General features: G+C 34.0%; 1 protein-coding gene across 1 annotated transcript in view; it reads right to left on the reverse strand.

The window, feature by feature from the left end:
- The window catches only part of LOC106869143 (rap1 GTPase-GDP dissociation stimulator 1-B), a 95,634-nt gene that overhangs the window by 54,118 nt on the left and 23,724 nt on the right, over positions 1-17,792 (reverse strand). Inside the window, exon 2 of the mRNA XM_014914719.3 lies at positions 6,486-6,581. Within this exon, the coding sequence (XP_014770205.2) occupies positions 6,486-6,581 (96 nt within the window). The remainder of the gene's footprint in view (positions 1-6,485; positions 6,582-17,792) is intronic.

Below are 17,792 nucleotides of genomic sequence, written 5' to 3' on the forward strand. Positions count from 1 at the left end.
AGATGAAATATAAATATAAATATAAATATTTAATGTTTGTTTTAATTTTTTCAAAAGATTTTTATGTCACTTTTACCATTCAACCCCTCCCTCTCTTCTACAAATACTCTTAAGCATTTCCAGCATTTATAAGTATCTTCAAGTTGAGCAAACCCAATAATATAGTCCCCCAACTCCACCTTGCTTCCATCTTCTCTCCTACACCCTACAGCCCTTGGAGGGGTTTGTTTACCATACAAATTGAACTGACAAGTGTGCTGTTCTTCAAGGACAGTTAATACAAAACAACAGAGTCAGGTTGACTGGTTGATTTGAAGCTATCAGAAGAATTGTGAACCAAATTTAGAATTTCTAAATCAATGGCATATGTTTATTTAATGAAAGTTCACAAGCAATCTGAAATTTATTTGACAGCTAATGCAAATCTACAAATGTTGAAAGGGCTTTTATTATTATTATTGTTGTTGTTTTGGATGGCAAAATTGTTAGAAACAAAATGCTTTGCAGTATTTAGCCATATTTTTCTACATTCTGAGTTCAGGTCCTACCAAGGTGAATTTTGTCTTTCATCGTTTGACTTTGATAAAATGAAATAGTTAGGTTCTAGGGCTGATATAAGCCACTGCTGAATTTATAACATTTGCTGATTAAAAAAAGAAAGCTTTCTTCATTTATGTCTGTTTAAACTTTTCTTTCCTGAATCATTTGTGTCAAAGAAATGAAAAGATTCTAGCTGGGAACTGAATCCAAGACACATACAACTCACTAGATGAAAGCTAAACATTATGGCTGTTTTCAGACTATATAATACTGATTTCTTACAAGTGTACAAGACTAATTTTCATAGAAGAGCAGTTTATAGTTGATTGAATTATATTAGTTCATTGACTGATATTAGATGGATGCTTAGCAAATTTGGCTCTTGTGAAATTTGAACTTAGAAACCAGAGGGACAAAACTCAATATAACAATGCATTCAGAGTGATGCTTTACTGTTTTAATCTTTAACATCTTTTAATATATATTTCAGAGGTGAGTTAGCAGAGCGGATAAAATATAAAACTATCCACTCATAGGTCATGAATGCAATTCCACTTTAGAAATTCCATTGTATTTCTGCATAGAACCCTTAATTTTATATTGCCTCAGTTCACCTAGATGTTGAAATATGTTCAAGGTCACAAGAGCATATTACCTACTGTAATAGACCAGCACATATGGGGTGGGGTGAAAAGTACGAGATTTACCACTTGGCCACCTGAAGCTAATCAATAGATTCTAAAAGACCTCCTTCTTTTTCAGTTCTTGGAAGTCTTGCATTTATAAATTATATTTTATATATATGAATATGATCCGGGGGATCCAAGCATAGGAAGTTGGTAAGCAGTATAGAGAACAAAAAGTGGACAGTATACAATAAGATACAATAACAATTTATTGGAATATCATGAGCTTCGCCTAGCTAAGAAACATATGTAGCATGCATTTTACCTATTCCATCAATAAATATATATATATATATATATATATATATATATATATACCCAAGAATTCATTAAAAACAGTCCCAATCACTGCTATAATCCACAACGAGCCACTTTTAGGTCACTTGACCATTTAACATCCTACTACTATCATACCATCCCGCATTCCCTTATTCTCTCTTCTTCTCTTTCTCCTTCTTCTTTGTCTTCTTCCTCTCCACCACCTCCTTCCTTACTTTGCTACTATTGCTGTTTAGAATAACATCTACGCAAATATTATAAACAATACATTCAAAAGAGATGTCCCTCAAGAATTCAATCACTATTACCATCCACAACAAGTCACTTTCAGGGCACTTGACCATTTAACATCCTACTACTATCATAGCACTCCCGCATTCTTCTTCTTCTTCTGTGCCAAGAATTCACAACAACCTCGAACCCACAAGAGTAAACAAGAGAGACAGAGACAGGTAGAAACAAGGAAAATGCATCTTATATTTGAATACTATGCAAATATTCTTTTAAAAAACTTCTCATTTAATTTTTCCAAAATTTAATTGTTTTCCATACTTACAGTTGAAAAAGTCTCAATGACTGAAACCAGGACTAAAATGTTTTTTATAAAATTTTATATATATATATATATATATATATATATATATATATATATATATATAAACAATATATGAGTATATGCATATACTCATATATTGTTTGTATCACACAACAGAATGCACGCGTTTACCTTTATACAGTAAGTTTGAACTATATATATATATATATATATCTATATATATATATATATATACACACACACACACACACACACACACACGAGTGGGTACCCAAAAGAAACCAGAATTTTGCAATATTATTTTATTCACTTTGTTTTATATGTTTGCACTTTTATCACCTTCAGAGTATTTTCTGTTTGAAAGAAAAGGAATAAATTCAAATGATAAATAATCACTACTGTACTGTTGACAAATTTTCTTGACTGGAGGCATCAGTAAAGTGAAAATGAATTTCTACAGATGGCGTCAGAAAGGCAGTATTGTATTCCCAAAGAGAAGAAGAATTCAATAGAATCGGATGGCATGTCTTTACTGGAGCAAATATGGATCTAGTTTGTTTGGCTGCCAGCATTCCAAAAATTAAAGTTTATCGAAAATTTGGCACATTAATGTACCTTTCCAAGCTAAATTGCTGGAGTTATTCAACTTTTTCCAGAAAAATATTTTTAAAAAGCGTAACTTTTTAAAGTTTGATCATTTTCATCCAGTCAAGAAACACAATTTCAAAGCTGTCATTTTGTGTGTCAACATCCTGAGCATTTGTGTTTTTTTGAAACAACAGAATTATGCACGACATAATAACTCCTCATAACTTTTTTATTTTTCGGGGTTTTCAGAAGATTTTTGTGAATTTGAATTCTACACATGGGACTTCATACGATTATGCAAAAAAAATTTGTAGTGTAGTCTGATTTAAGGCCTAGGCCTATTTGGCTGCTATTTTTAGCACGCATGACAACCATCTCAATGACTTCGACAAAAAAGTCTACTTTTTTAATACAAAGGGATGTCTCATGTGAGTAGTCAAATCAATAAAAGTGCATTCTTATCCTAGGCATGCCTAGATATCAGTAAAGGCAGACTTAATTTCTAAAAATTCACTGTCACCCACAAAATATTCATATCGCACACCAAAATCTCAAATCGCCCATCATTTTCTAGAAATTCGCCCATCACTAATCTGTAAGTTGAAATTGCCCACTTTGGGAAGCTATGGTATAGAGTATATAGCATACTGAGTGAAGAAACAAAGAGAAAAGATTATAGATTTTGCAAGCTGCATGCAGGTAAACTATTGAAGAGAGCAGTAACTCTGAATTAAAAAAGAAAAAGAGGATAGAGGGGGCTCTATAGTATCATTTCAGACAATCACTCTTTTGCTGATGATCTGATAAAACACCCAGTAATAGGAAGGATATTCAGCCATTAAAAAAAACCATGCCAAAGTTGCTAGCAGACCACTTTAACCAATACCATCACGGTAAAACAGGTATAAAATAATGATGACAAGTGTCTGAGCAAGGCTCAGTGCATCTGAATATTCATTTTTCTATTGAGTGTTGGGCTTCACAGAAGTAATGTGGCCAATACTGGTATTGCATAATTAGCACCCATAATTAGCAATATGCTGTGCTTGAGAAGAAGACTCATCAAGCCAAGTGAAATCGTGGCAGATACTGGTGTCATGCAAACTGGTACCCATGCTGGTGGCATGTAAAGGCACCCATTACACTCTCAGAGTGGTTGGCATTAGGAAGGGCATCCAACCATAGAAACCATGCCAAATCAGACTGAAGGGTGCAGTCCCTCAGCTTACCAGCACTAGTCAAACCGTCCAACCCATGCCAGCATGGACAACAGAACGCTAAGTGATGATGAGGATTATAATCATTATTATTGTCATCATTATTATTATTATTATTATTATCATTATTATGATTATTATTATTATTATAAATTCTGCCGAGGTTGACTTTGCCTTTCATCCTTTTGGGCGGGGTCGATAAATACTGGTGAAACTCTGGGGTTGATGTAATCGACTAGTCTCCTCCCCACAAATTTTGGGCATTGTGCCTTTAGTAGAAAGGATTATTATTATTATTATTATATATATAGGTTTATATAATCTTGCTTACTGCTTTCCAGTGACCTCTCCACTTAGATCTTATATATGGCTGACATAATGATATTTCCTGAGGAGGAGGAGGAGGAAAAAGAGAACTTCAGATGTAGAAGGTCTCTGAAGTCTAAAGTTGCTTTTAATTAAGCATTACCAATATTAGTCTCCTTAGAGTTCAATGACTATCCAGCCTTATACTAACATGGCTTAGAAGTGGTTGCCCCCCCCAACAAAAACAAACAAAACAAAAACAACAACCTTGGTATAATTTTTCAAATGAAGTAACTAAGTAAAACACTGTAAATGTGCTTGGAGAAAGGACATCCGCCATCATATCAAGTTAATTAAAAAGAGGGAATTGTAGAGATGCCAATTTATATCTTGTATTAATGCACATATACATAATTAACCTACAATTTCATTAATAGAATGAACAGCCCACAATAGCCAGCAATGGCTCTATGGGTAAGATTTCATCCTGTCAGCTGAAAAGTTGGGAGTTCATACATCATTACTAGCACAACGATGTTCTAACACAGTGTTGTTCAGCTCCAGATCAATTCTGATTAAAGATATTCCTAGCATGATCATCCAGTCTTTTTATTCAAATATAGTGTACTTTGGATATGTTATTTAATGTATCTTTTTCTTTTAAGAGAGTAGGATGTAAACATGTAAATATCTTATAGCTTTAAGGCCTATAAAACTTTTGTCGCTTATTTGTATCTCAGTACCTGTTTTTTTGTAGAGTGATAGGATGATAGTGGCAGGCTTAATATGTCATATATAGCTTAATACTACCAGTAACAAAATGTTCTTGGTTAGTGGAGTGATTCATTTTGTAAAACTATTAAATTGTTAAGGCATTTCTAAAAACAGTGGAGTAGGTTTGTCACTGATTTCACTGAGCCTGCAAAATGACTTCAACATGGGGTAGCAAGCTAACAGAACACTCTTCAGGTTTAAGTGCTGTTGCTGCTGCAGCCAACTATAAGCATTGTATAGTCTCAGGTTCACTATGATAGAGCAGTCGCATGGTAGCTGCCTGAACAACTAAGTGTAGCCTATAAATCTGTTAGCCGTAATGAACTGTATAACTCTGTGGCACTTTAAGACAGAGCCAAATGAAATTAAAATCTTTGATAATTGAAAATCTGTTATATGTAACAGAAGTAGTATTAAATTAAAATAAACATCTGTGTGTCATATTTAATGTTCATATATTGTGATAGGCAAGGTGGTGAGCTGGTTGAAACATTAGTGGGTTAGATAAAATGCTTAACATAATTTCTTCCAGCCTTATATTCTGAGTTCAAATTACATCATGATTGACTTTGCCTTTCATTCTTTTGGGGTTGATAAAATAAAGCACTAGTTGAGCACTGAGCTTGATGTAATTAACTAGCCTTCATCAAAATTGCAGGCTTTGTGCTCATAGTAGAAAAAATATATTGTGACAGACAAATTGTACACATTCTGAGATATCATGGATGTGCTGTGTTTAAAAACACAAAATATACTGGAGGCAGATAAAAATTGTCTTAGCAGCAGCCTGTAAGAATACTATATGCATTTCTGCTTCATTAGGCTTTGTCAGTAACATGTACTCATAGCCAACCACATGCTAAGAAGAAACTTTTCACCAACAATAAAGGAAAACTGAATAAACATTTACTGATGTTGCAAATAGCCATTTGGTTGAATAAAATCCATTACATGAGACAGATACAGTATTAAATAAAAATAACCATTCGTGCATCATATTTAATGTTAAAACATTGTGATAAGCAAATTTACTGTGGTAATTGAATATATTGGTTACAGACAATAATAGCAAAAGGAAGCATAACCACTGATGTTTTGGTTGATTGTTTAATGACTTACTGAATCAGTCATTTGTGTTCATGAAAAGAAAAGAAGTAGGGTGGGTGATCACAAAAAATTCAGGATAGAAACCGCTGCACAGGTTTCATGATCTGTAAGTAGGTTGTCTAAAACCTTACTCACTCAGCCAGTTTGATTCTATGAACAGGATTGCATAATACCCTATGTTATACAAGAGGAGCAGATTGGAGAGCACATGGACATGTTTTGTCTGAGAGTTTATATTTTACATGGCTAAAAACGTGTGGTTGTGGTTATTATACAGATTGGCCACAGAACAGAATAACACTCAAGTCTCTGCTTTAAGATCTGCTAGTTGCTACCACAGGTCTCTGTGGTTACCCTAGTGCTGTTGGTTTACTCAACAATGACAACAACAGCATTTGTATCATGATAAAATTATTGCATCACTTCACTTACCGGAATCTGTGAGGTGGTTAAGTAAGTCATCCAAAGCTTGCTCTTTGCCTGATATCTGACATAGCTTCAGCTCCTCAATAATTTTGGAGAATTTATCTGAAAGTAGAGGATCATTTGATTGTTAGGGTTCTAAAGCTATAAAAACAAACAAACAAACAAACAAACTAAGCAATAATATTAGCCATCTCACTAACACTTCAATCATTTCCCCAAACATCTGAAACACTGAGCCAATAAGCAAACCTCTATGTGGTCACTTGATGTACAAAGCAACAGTAGACAAATTCACCTCAAATCACTCTACAGTCTTGAAAGTGTAAAGGACACAAAAGATATAGTTCAAGACACCTACAAAAGAAAAAAAAAAGACAGAATGGTCTTGGCTGGAAAGCTTTTGATCATCAGTCTGCTAGCTCAGGTATTCTTTGACGCTAAAAAATAACATCTTAATACTATTACTATATAGCTGTGTTTCAGCCTCCCTCTTTAGATTACTGTGGAAAAGCAAATCCAAATACATTTCAGTATTTAACTCTGATGATTGTCACTCATTGACTTTCCAAATAATGCTTCTCCCTTTTCTACACAGAAACTCACTTCTTAAAATCTTCCTTACTTTCAATCTTACCAGATAGTAACTGACGACCAGCCTCTCATTGTTGATACATTGTGTCACATTTACCAGACCTCTTCCTTCAACTATGCATGTTATGCAAATCCAATTTACGCTTGCTTTTGGATGTAGTGCCTTTTGCATGGTTATAATTTTCCTTGTTTTGTGGTCCATTTCATCAACTTTAGTGTTAAACCATCAGAAAATACAAGTATTGTATTAAAGTGTGGCCCAGTATTTAATCCTTTTGATACCAACCTGGCTGAAACTGCCTCTAGCTCTGTAATACAAATGACTTGTTTTCAAAAGTTCTTCCACCAAACCTTAGTCACAATTTATGTTCCTAAAACTAGCTTAATAAATAAGTTATTTTATTAAATTCCTTGTTATATTTAAGATTAATTGAAAGAAAGACAGAGTATCTCAACAGAAATATGATAACAAAAGGGTTAAAGCAAAAATTGTATTCCTTGTGTAAAGTTTTAACTGGTGTAAATAAAATTTTTATACATTTTCTTTTACTGCACTGCATCAGCTATCAGGATTCTTAGATTCTTATAGCCAGTAACCATCATCACTTGAGTCTCCTCATTGTTCCCTGGATGATAACTTTGTAGCAGTAACATAAGATATTTTTCCTGATTTTGTATTGAATGCTGTACATTTTAAGATATCAAATTCCATACCTATATCTGCCTATATTTGTGGATTGTCTACTATAGCAACTCTAGTGGTGTTTCAGACTTTGCAAACAATTTCAAAACTCATCATCATGGTTAGTATTATCATCATTATTATTATTAGCAATGTTGCATTACTCTAAAATAGAGTTTAAATTTGCTTGTGTTACATTCTTGGCAGCAACATAAAAAAATGATGTGAATGAGAGGTGTCACATGTCTGAATCAACCAATTACAAAGAGACATGCCAGAAAAATAAGGACATCAAAACACATGATATTAATAGAATAAAACGCCCAAATAATAATAAACACTTTAAACACTGTAACAAGTTTATAGAGAATACTGTAGAATACAGGGGTGGTTTCAGAAATTTTAATTAAAGATATCTCAGTAGTTACTGTAGTTGTTGTGGTGGTGATGGTATGACTCTTTGGTTGGAAATAATGGATGGAGACTAAAGGAGGTTTTCTTCTAGAATATGCATTTACAAAATAATCATTGTTTTCTTGGGTTACAGATATAAGCCACTGAAAAAATTTATCTCCCCAAAACAGTGAAACATTTTCTAAACATGGTTTTATTGATAATTTAATGTTATTTAAAGATAAATCTGTCAAGAACTTAAAAATATTAGGTGACCAAATTGTTTTTATTTTAATTAAAGAGCTGAGATTTCTTACCCCCACTATCACCATTGCAACTATCATCACCATCATTGCAACAGTCATCATCATCATCATCACTGTCATCACTGCAGCTTTTACACCCTGGCTCAAGGAACTCTGTATTTGTATATCTATATATCAGAGACTACATGTATCTGTCTTTATTTATGATAACAAGGTGTAATTTAAGGGAAATTTGACTGCTATTTCTAGCAGGCTGAGCAGCTACCTAAAAGCTCTCTCATTAGCTCGAGTATCCCTGTTGGTTTGCATTACTGAAAGCATTTTTGTTAGCTCATTACGAAGTAAGGATACAAGATTGTACATTTAAATATCAAATAATTCAAAGTCAGAAAATAGAATTCTTTAGCTATTAAATAATTCAGAAATGCCAAATCTGTCTTGATTTTTCAGGATAGCCAATGTGTTGTTAAATAGGATGTAGCAGAGAGGCAGTTATATGTCTATATAGATATAACATGATTTAAGAGATGAAGAACTTAAAAGAATTAGATGCTAAATCTGAGTTAAAATTTCCCTGCTTTATTAATACTGTTACACTGCTAAAATTTGTTTCTTTGGATTTACTTGTTCCAAATTCCAAACAAACTTATGGTCTGTTAATTCTCTCCATCTTTTTCTTAGTTTACCTGTTTTGTAAATATTTTCTAGGTTTTGATCTCTCTTCAGGAAACTTCTAGTTGTAGTGAGACCATATATAAAGTCTCTAGAGTCAGTTATGTGGCCTGTTGTGGTTGTTTTAAAGCTCAGCTGCTTTGAAGTAGCTTATCATGAATGTAGTGAACTGAAAACTTCCACTTCATGGTTCTGTCACATCAGAGTTCATATAGTTTCATATCAAGCTGCAGATGACATTGAATTTTTTAGTGGAATTATTTTAGCTCAATGTAGTGGTAAGGAAATTATCCGGTATTATTTTCAACAAGGAGGCTGGATAGAAAAACACAGTGTGCTAGAAATAGCAACCAGTCAACATGGTAGTAAAACATAAGAAAGATTAATTCCTGTTTTTTTTTTCTTTACAATTTCACTAACAATATTAATACTTAGTTCTATATATATATTAACATTTAAACACAGAATTTAAGATATTTTAAGTTCAATAATGTCCTCAGTTCAATATTGTAGAGAAGTAGAAAGTAATGAGAGTTAGTACAAAGTGATATTTTAAAGTTCAACTTTATGATATCATATATGTTAGAATATTAGGAACAAAGAATACATTATAAATCTCTTACCATCCAATTCATAAAAGCAATTCTAGCATATGTGCATGGTTAACCATTAAATGACTAAGAATAAATATCTAAAATTGAGTGTTTTTATATTTTTCTTTTTTTTTGTCAGGAAGAAGGCAATACCTGTGATCTTTTTAGGAAGACAGTATCCTCAAAATAGAGATCTGGTTTGAGTACTTGCACCAAAATGTACTCCACTAAAAGTATGCAATATTCCAGGTGGTGGTGATATTAAACAGGGCTACTGATTAAGTCTACCACCCAAGTACACTATGAAAGATTTGGACTTGGAATGCAAAGAACTGGAACAACCACAAGGCATTCAAGTCCAATATTCTTACAGTTCCACCTATGTATAAGACAGAAGGGCAACAATTCTGAAAGCATAGGAACCGAAAAATCTTTTGTTAAATCCAATTTCATGCTACTTTACAACATAACTGCCACAGAAATTGGCTCAATCACACATCAATTTCAATCAATTGCATCTCATGCTCATATCACATGACTGTCCATTGGTACTTCCTATGTCCATTTTAAAAGTACTTTTCATAAGGTGTAAATTTTATTTCAGCCATTTAACTTATTTCACTTTTGAAGTTCTGCACATGTATTTCCATTGCTAGGCAACATGACTGTGTGTGTGTGTGTGTGTGTGTGTGTGTGTGTGTGTGTGTGTGTGTGTGTGCGTGCGTGCGTGATAGAGAGAGAAGGTAATAACTTGCAAGTATGAAAGTCCATTACAAGTTCTTGGGGCAAGGTACTTAAAATCATTTGTGTTAGTTTATCTATCTAAAAAATACTGTCGGTACCATGTCCATCAGAATAATTAACCTAAAACACCAGCCTCCTACTCAATGGGAGATTTGATTGAATATTTTTGTGATATTTTACTTCAAGGAGGAAGTCCAAAGTCCATAGCCCTTGCAGAGGTTGATACAATTGAGTGTGATGTTAAGTCATGCAAGTTGATGTCTGTTAGGGAAAATGTGAACAAGGAAAGTTTTCAGAGGTTTGTAGTTCTAGGAAAGAAGGTTGAAGTGAAGTGCTTAGTTTTGAAGTGAAGTGCTTAGAATGCAGAGTTTTGGGGTTCAGACATAGCAGAGGTGATGAAAGGAGAAAATATGATTGATCAATGTGCACACATTCCCCATTCCATACACACATTGTCATGGATGCAATTGGTTGAAATTGTTGTCCAGAATAGACATGTTAAAAATAAAAGTGTGATGACTGAGCCAATTTCTGTGGCAGTAAGTAACGTTGTAAAGTATTGGGTTGTCTGGAAAGTTTGTGCCGATTTATAGTAGCTAACCGTTCGACTTATTTTAGAACATGGTTGAGTCCGTAAAATAGGATTTGACTACACCTCCATTTAGAGCACAGTTTAAGCTATCTTTTCGTGGAAGAAGGTTTATGTTCCTATAACCTGTGTTAATTCTGTAACCCTTTAAAATGGAAGATAAGAAAGTTCATTTTTGGCACTTGATGCTTTTCTTTTTCTGTAAAGGGAAAAATGCCTCACAAGCAACCAAAGAAACATGCGCAGTTTATGGTGATGTTTCTTTATCTGAAAGAACTGTTTGGAAGTGGTTCGCAAGGTTCCGAGCTGGAGATTGTAGCCTTATTGATAAAGAGCGATCAGGCAGACCATCCACTACAGATGATGATCAAATCAAGTCATTAATTGAGAATAACCCACATTGCACAACCCGAGAATTGGCAGAAAGCCTAAACCTATCAAAATCCGTTGTTCATGAGCACCTGGTAAAGCTTGGGTACACAAATCGCTACGATGTTTGGGTACCACATGAGTTGAGTGAGAAGAACCTTTTGGATCACATTTCCATCTGTGATTTGCTTTATAAACGGAATGAAAACGCACCTTTTTTAAAGCAAATTGTGACAAGTGATGAGAAATGGATTATCTACCGAAATGTTCAGAGAAAGCGATCCTAGAGTAAGCGACATGAGCCACCCATAGCCACCCCAAAAGTGTGTCTTCACCCTTAAAAAGTCTTGCTTTGTGTCTGGTGGGATTGGAAAGGAATTCAGTACTGTGAGCTTCTCCCAAGTAACCAGACAATTAATTCTGAGAAATACTGCACACAACTGGATGAGTTAAAAGCAGCAATTCAAGAGAAATGTCCAGTATTGGCCAACAGGAAGGGTGTTGTTTTCCAACATGATAATGCAAGACTGCACGTTTGTTTGGGAACCAGACAAAAATTGCTGCAGCTTGGCTGGGATGTGTTACCCCACCCTCCATATTCACCAGATATTGCTCCTTCGGATTTCCACTTATTCAGGTCTCTGCAGAATAGTCTTAATGGTAAAAATTTCAATTCCTTGGATGACGTAAAATGATACCTTGATGAATTCTTTGCCATGAAACCACCTCAATTCTGAGAAGAGGGTATTTTCAAGTTAAAGGAAAGATGGAGACGCACTGTGCAACAAAATGGTTCATATTTGGTTGATTAAAAATGTAATGGCAAGTATTTATTGACCTTTTTCTTTCCTTTAAAAATCGGCACAAACTTTCCGGACAACCCAATAACATGAAATTAGATGTGTGTGAGCACTAGGTTTTTATACAGGTGGTATGAACTTTGTTATTTCAGAAGATAGTACTAGTGGTAGACAAGATAGGGGTTGTAGTATGTTAATATGTAAGTAGTTATAGTGTATCAGTAAGTGATGGCCTGCACGGAGTTAAAACACCAACTTAAGAAACCATCTTGGCTCTACAATTCTTTAATAAACCCAAATTTGCCTACACTCAATCTGATTTATATATATACCAAAACAGATGGGTTTGTAAACCAACAAAATATGCTAAGATTATCATGTTGGCAACCCTCATAACATTGGCATTTTCAGCACGAATGAAATATATACAGTCTATGCCTAAGACTTATAAATGAATGCAAATAACAAATCATATTTTATTACAAATCTTTTATTTTTATGAGAGATAGCAGGAAAGAGGGTAAATATACATTATATGTATCTTACTCCAATAATATGCTTTGATTTTTAATATTGCATACACTGGTTTAAGGAATTGCCTCTGCTTCACTGCTATACAATTCTGAACCACATAATGTCTGTAACTACATATCTAATCATCCACAAAGATTGAAACACATCAATAATAATGCAACAGTACTATTTAAAAAATATCCCCTCTCTCTCTCTCTCTCATCTGATTCATATAAATACAAAGCACAAAATATATGTAGACAGCTTAATAACTGCAAAATTGGAAGCTCACAAACAAGCTTACAAACATGGTCACAAAACCTGCTAGAAATAGTAACCAGTAACCAAATCTCTTTCAACTAATATCTCACTGTCATGAAACAAAAAAGGACTTACAAGATAATGTAGTCCTGGATGTACATTGCCATAAAACAGATATGCTGATCATGTTTTAAATGCCTTTCATCATAGGACCACTCAAATAGGAGCTGGCCTGTAACTTAACAAGAAATCAAAGACACAAAATTAAGATATACAACTAAGTTTACTTATTTCATATTCCATATGAGTAGAGCCTTAAGACATATACAAAGAAATATGGATGGTAAAATAATATTAATATAATCTCTATTATCACAATAGCCCCAGCAACACCAACGCTTCCTCCAGTAGTTTGGTCAAATTTCTAGATGGTTAAATATCAAGACCTGACCTTGTTTCAATCAATTTTGAAAACAACGAAGAATTTAGTCAAATAACTGTCATTAGAACATAAATTAACAAGAAATTTTTATGGAAGGTTTTTCATTCAGATCATTTTGTACTAGAGAACCAGCGGTGGATTGATATCAAAAGGTTTCCTCTAAATCAAGCAACAAAAAATATGCTCAGGAATGTTAAACATGTGGTGGGTGGTTAGGGGACACACATGACAGGCTTTCAGATAGTTTCTGTTTAGCAAATTCACTTACAAGGCACAAGTCCTAGTAGAAACTCTTATTCCTAGTAGAAATACTTATCCAAGGCACTGCATACTGAACTGAACCCAAAACCACATGGTTACTAAATGAGCTCCTAACCACACAGCTATGCCTATGCCTGAAGAATACAGTGTTCAGGTCATCAAATTTCTACAGCAAATTTGAATTCATGACCTTTCCCACTCGGCCATCTTATCTCCACTAGTGATACCAATATTTTCTTACTTTGAATGGATATTAGTTTATAATAAATGCATAAACCATGTTCTTATATCTCAATGTAACCATATTAACTTATTCCCAAGGGTCAATAATTGTATATACCAGTATTATTAATGGGTATGATTAAATTGATTGTATAACTTGCTATCTACTGCAAACATCGTTGCTGTGTCAATACAAGATATCAGTATCTGAACATGTAACTGCTTTAGGTCAAGAGAAAGAGCCAGTGCTCATGAATTTTGCAGGCATTCTCAGACTAATGGTCTGCTATTTGTTTTGTAAAAACCTACTCCATCCATCTGGCATCAAATGAGGAAGAAGCATGACCAGAATTAACTGATGGTAAAAATAAGGATGATGATGAGGATGTCAACTGTGAGGCTAATGAAGAGTGATTATTATTCTTTGCTTGTATGGCAATTCCCATTAGCTTAAATGCTATTTATTTATTGCCATATCAGATCAAAGAACACTGGGCACCACAGAAAGGATGGAATAAATTTGGAGATATGCTATGTTGCAAATCCAGCCACTCATTTCAACATGGAAAATAAAATAAAATAAAATGAAAAAGTATTATTATTATGATTTTTTGATGATGACATTATTTAATTTCATGTTATCCTTGATCAAGCAAATCTATGACTGGAGATATTTTTTTTACTCTGAAAGTATATTTAGAATGATATTATAGACTATATCCAGTGTGTCCTTCCTTTTTTAAGATATATCGTTTATCAATTTGAGGGAAATTTGGTTGCTATTTCTAACAGTTTTGAGTGACCATAGAGATGTCTCATAGGTGATGATGAAAATGATGATGACAAAAATGACATCACTTGATGATGATGATGAATTAATATAATACTAGTAAAAATGGTGATGGTCATGTTATTTACGATCAGCTCAACTCAGACTGAAGTGACCTATGATTAAAGACATTTCAGTCATGAAAACTTTTACCTTTCTCTAGGACATTATCTATTTAGGCCTTCCATTAATCCATTCTATCTCTTCTTTTTCATGATGGTAGGGTGTAATTTAAGGAAGATTTTCTTTTACTAGTGAATCAAGTGTCATGCATAAGCTCTGTTGTTGGCTCAATAATGGTTATGTTGTTGTTGATGGTGTTGGTAAGTATAGTGATGATAGTAGCAGGGATGATGATGATAATAGTGGCTGCAATGGCTGTAACAGCAATGTGGATGGCAGTAATGGTGACAACAGAGATACTGTCTTTAATAAATGACAGCAGTGCTACCACCGCTGCAGCCGCCAAATTGCATTTGTCAAAAACATGACCAGTGTTTGTGGTGGTTTATTTTTGAAGTGAAATACCAATACTTCCTCAAACATTACAAGCCTGGCATAATTAGCCTAACATGAAAGAAAATATTACTCTGCCTAAGTAGTTAATTGCTCATTTTTGTTTCTTTTTGTCCATTGGTGTCATATTTTGTGGTGATGGTGGTTTCAATGGGGTGTTACTATTTTGGTGTTGTTGTTTCCTTTCATTTTATTTGAAATTTGTGATATCATTTCACAGAAAATGTCCTCTCTCTCCACTATCCAAACTTTCTTCTGCAGCAAGAAGTTGGTGAAAGAGACCAGGAGAGAAAAATAAGAAGGAAAGATTAGGTTCAGATAGAAAGAGGTGTGTGTGTGCATGCATGTTAGTATAGAGATGGATGGGCATACATATATACATATATATATATATATATATATATATATAAAAGTGCCTGGAATGGATAAATGTGTAAAAACACACACATTTATACCTGACTAGATGAAACTGCTTTACAAGGGGAAACTACCTCAAAGTGCTCAACATGGAGTCAAAAATTTTCAGGTCATGCACAGCACACTATATAAGCCTGTCTGATTACTGCACTATCTGAGCATGAAACTTGAAGTAGCTCAAGTATAACACTTGTATTCATTAAATGATATTTATCTCTTCTGGGATTGAGTACTTTTTTTGTTGAACATATCAACAAGCAAACAGCCCACTATACATATATGTACACAAGTAGAAAGAGAGAGTAAAATACAACCAGTCACAGTTAAAGATCAATAGATAAATAAACAGAACCATATATATATGGATAAATGGAGGGTGAGACAGAGGGGAAGGAATAGAGAGAGGGTAGTGTATGGTGGTGGTGGTGTGCAAAGTAAAGAAATAGAAAAATAGCATTAAAAAATTGGAAAGGTTACTGTCACTCAAGGAAGCAACTTATACCTCTACTCCAGCTTGTAATTACCATGAAAGAGATTTTAAAAACTTCATGTAAAGAAAACCTTATTATTGTGCAGAGAAGTAGTAGTAGTTGTAAAAGTAGTGTGCAGGTGATAGAAGAAATGTAATGATAAAAACCTCACTTAAGTTCTCATTTGATTACTTGTAAACCTTTCTCTAATGTCTATTTTCAAATTCTTGTGTGGGTTGGATGAAGCAGTAATGTATCACCTCTCCACAGATTACATCTCTTGAATGTCATTTCACCTGCAAGTCTTAATGCTTTCAGAGGTGACAAACCACTTGTGTATATGTGTGCATATGTGCATGCATGCATGTGTAGGTGTGAAAAATAAAAGGAATAAAATGTGCATGTGCAGTTATACACATATCGTGGTTTTACACAAGTGTCCAAGTAGGTAACAGTAAATCTCAGTGGATGCAGAAGCAGGGGTAAAATCAGGAATGGAATCTGAATGTGCATGATACATACATAATGCCTCAATAATATGAATTCATCTAACCCATGTCAGTATGGAAAAAAAAGAGGTGTAAAGGAATGAATATATGTAGCCTCAAGGTGAGAGTATTGGGTTCATTATTGTGAGGGAGACTTTTTGATTCATGGACAAGGTAGTATATTGTGTGCTTGAGCAAGGTATAGTATTTCATGTTGTTTCAGTCTACTCAGGTGAAAGTGAGCATTGTGCTAGTACAGCCCTCTCACCTGTCACAACCATGATGTTTTGTTAGGTTTAAGGGTAGCAGTGTGAAAGAGGGCATCTATGTCAGTGTGCAACTACATAGGCACCTAAAACAATTAATGAAAGAGGCCAGCATGGAAAATGGACGTTAAACGATGGTGATACAAACTACTAGGTTATGCTTATATATATATATATATATGTCCACATTAAGAGTAATGAACAAAATAAAAGGTATTCAATACATGTTGTAAAATATAATTCTTTTATTTGTTTGGAGTCTCTGTAAAGTAAATGAACAGAAAGAATGAATTTCAGATATAACCACATAAAACTATATTTATCAGATAGTAAGCTTCCAGGATATCTCGGTGTTTTAGCCCATGCAGAATGAGCCATTCCCATGAAACTTTACTATAAATAGTAGTCAACCTTGAGGGGTTGAAAATAGAGTGACTGGAATATATATGGAATATGAAGTGAAAATATTTGTATAAAAATAACCCGTCATACCAAGTTAGGGAAATACCTCCTAAGTTGGAAAGGCATTAAATTAAAACCATTAAAAAAACATAGGAGCAATTTATGTGGTAACTAAATGCACATGAATCTCTCAAGGCAAATCTTAATCCATTTAATTGGAGCATTTATTCAGCCAAATAAAACTCACCAAATGTTAGGTTAATCAAAGGCTTAAGTAATCAACAAGTTAGACTAATCTTTGAAGTGAGTTTAACTTAATGACATTTGAGAGTTTTATGACTTAATGTTATCACAGAGTGCAAGAAAAATATTGTTCTGTAGACAATGATGGATGCTTGCTATTCATGTACTGATTTTTCCTGTGGTTTTTCATTGTGCTCTTCATGACTGTAGATGAATTTGAACATACCTAGATGAATCACTTTTCAACGAATCAGTACTCTACCTATAATTTACATCCTTAATTA

Source organism: Octopus bimaculoides, chromosome 5 (assembly GCF_046866305.1).
Source record: "Octopus bimaculoides isolate indiv1 chromosome 5, ASM4686630v1, whole genome shotgun sequence".
NCBI classification, from domain to species: Eukaryota; Metazoa; Mollusca; class Cephalopoda; order Octopoda; family Octopodidae; genus Octopus; species Octopus bimaculoides.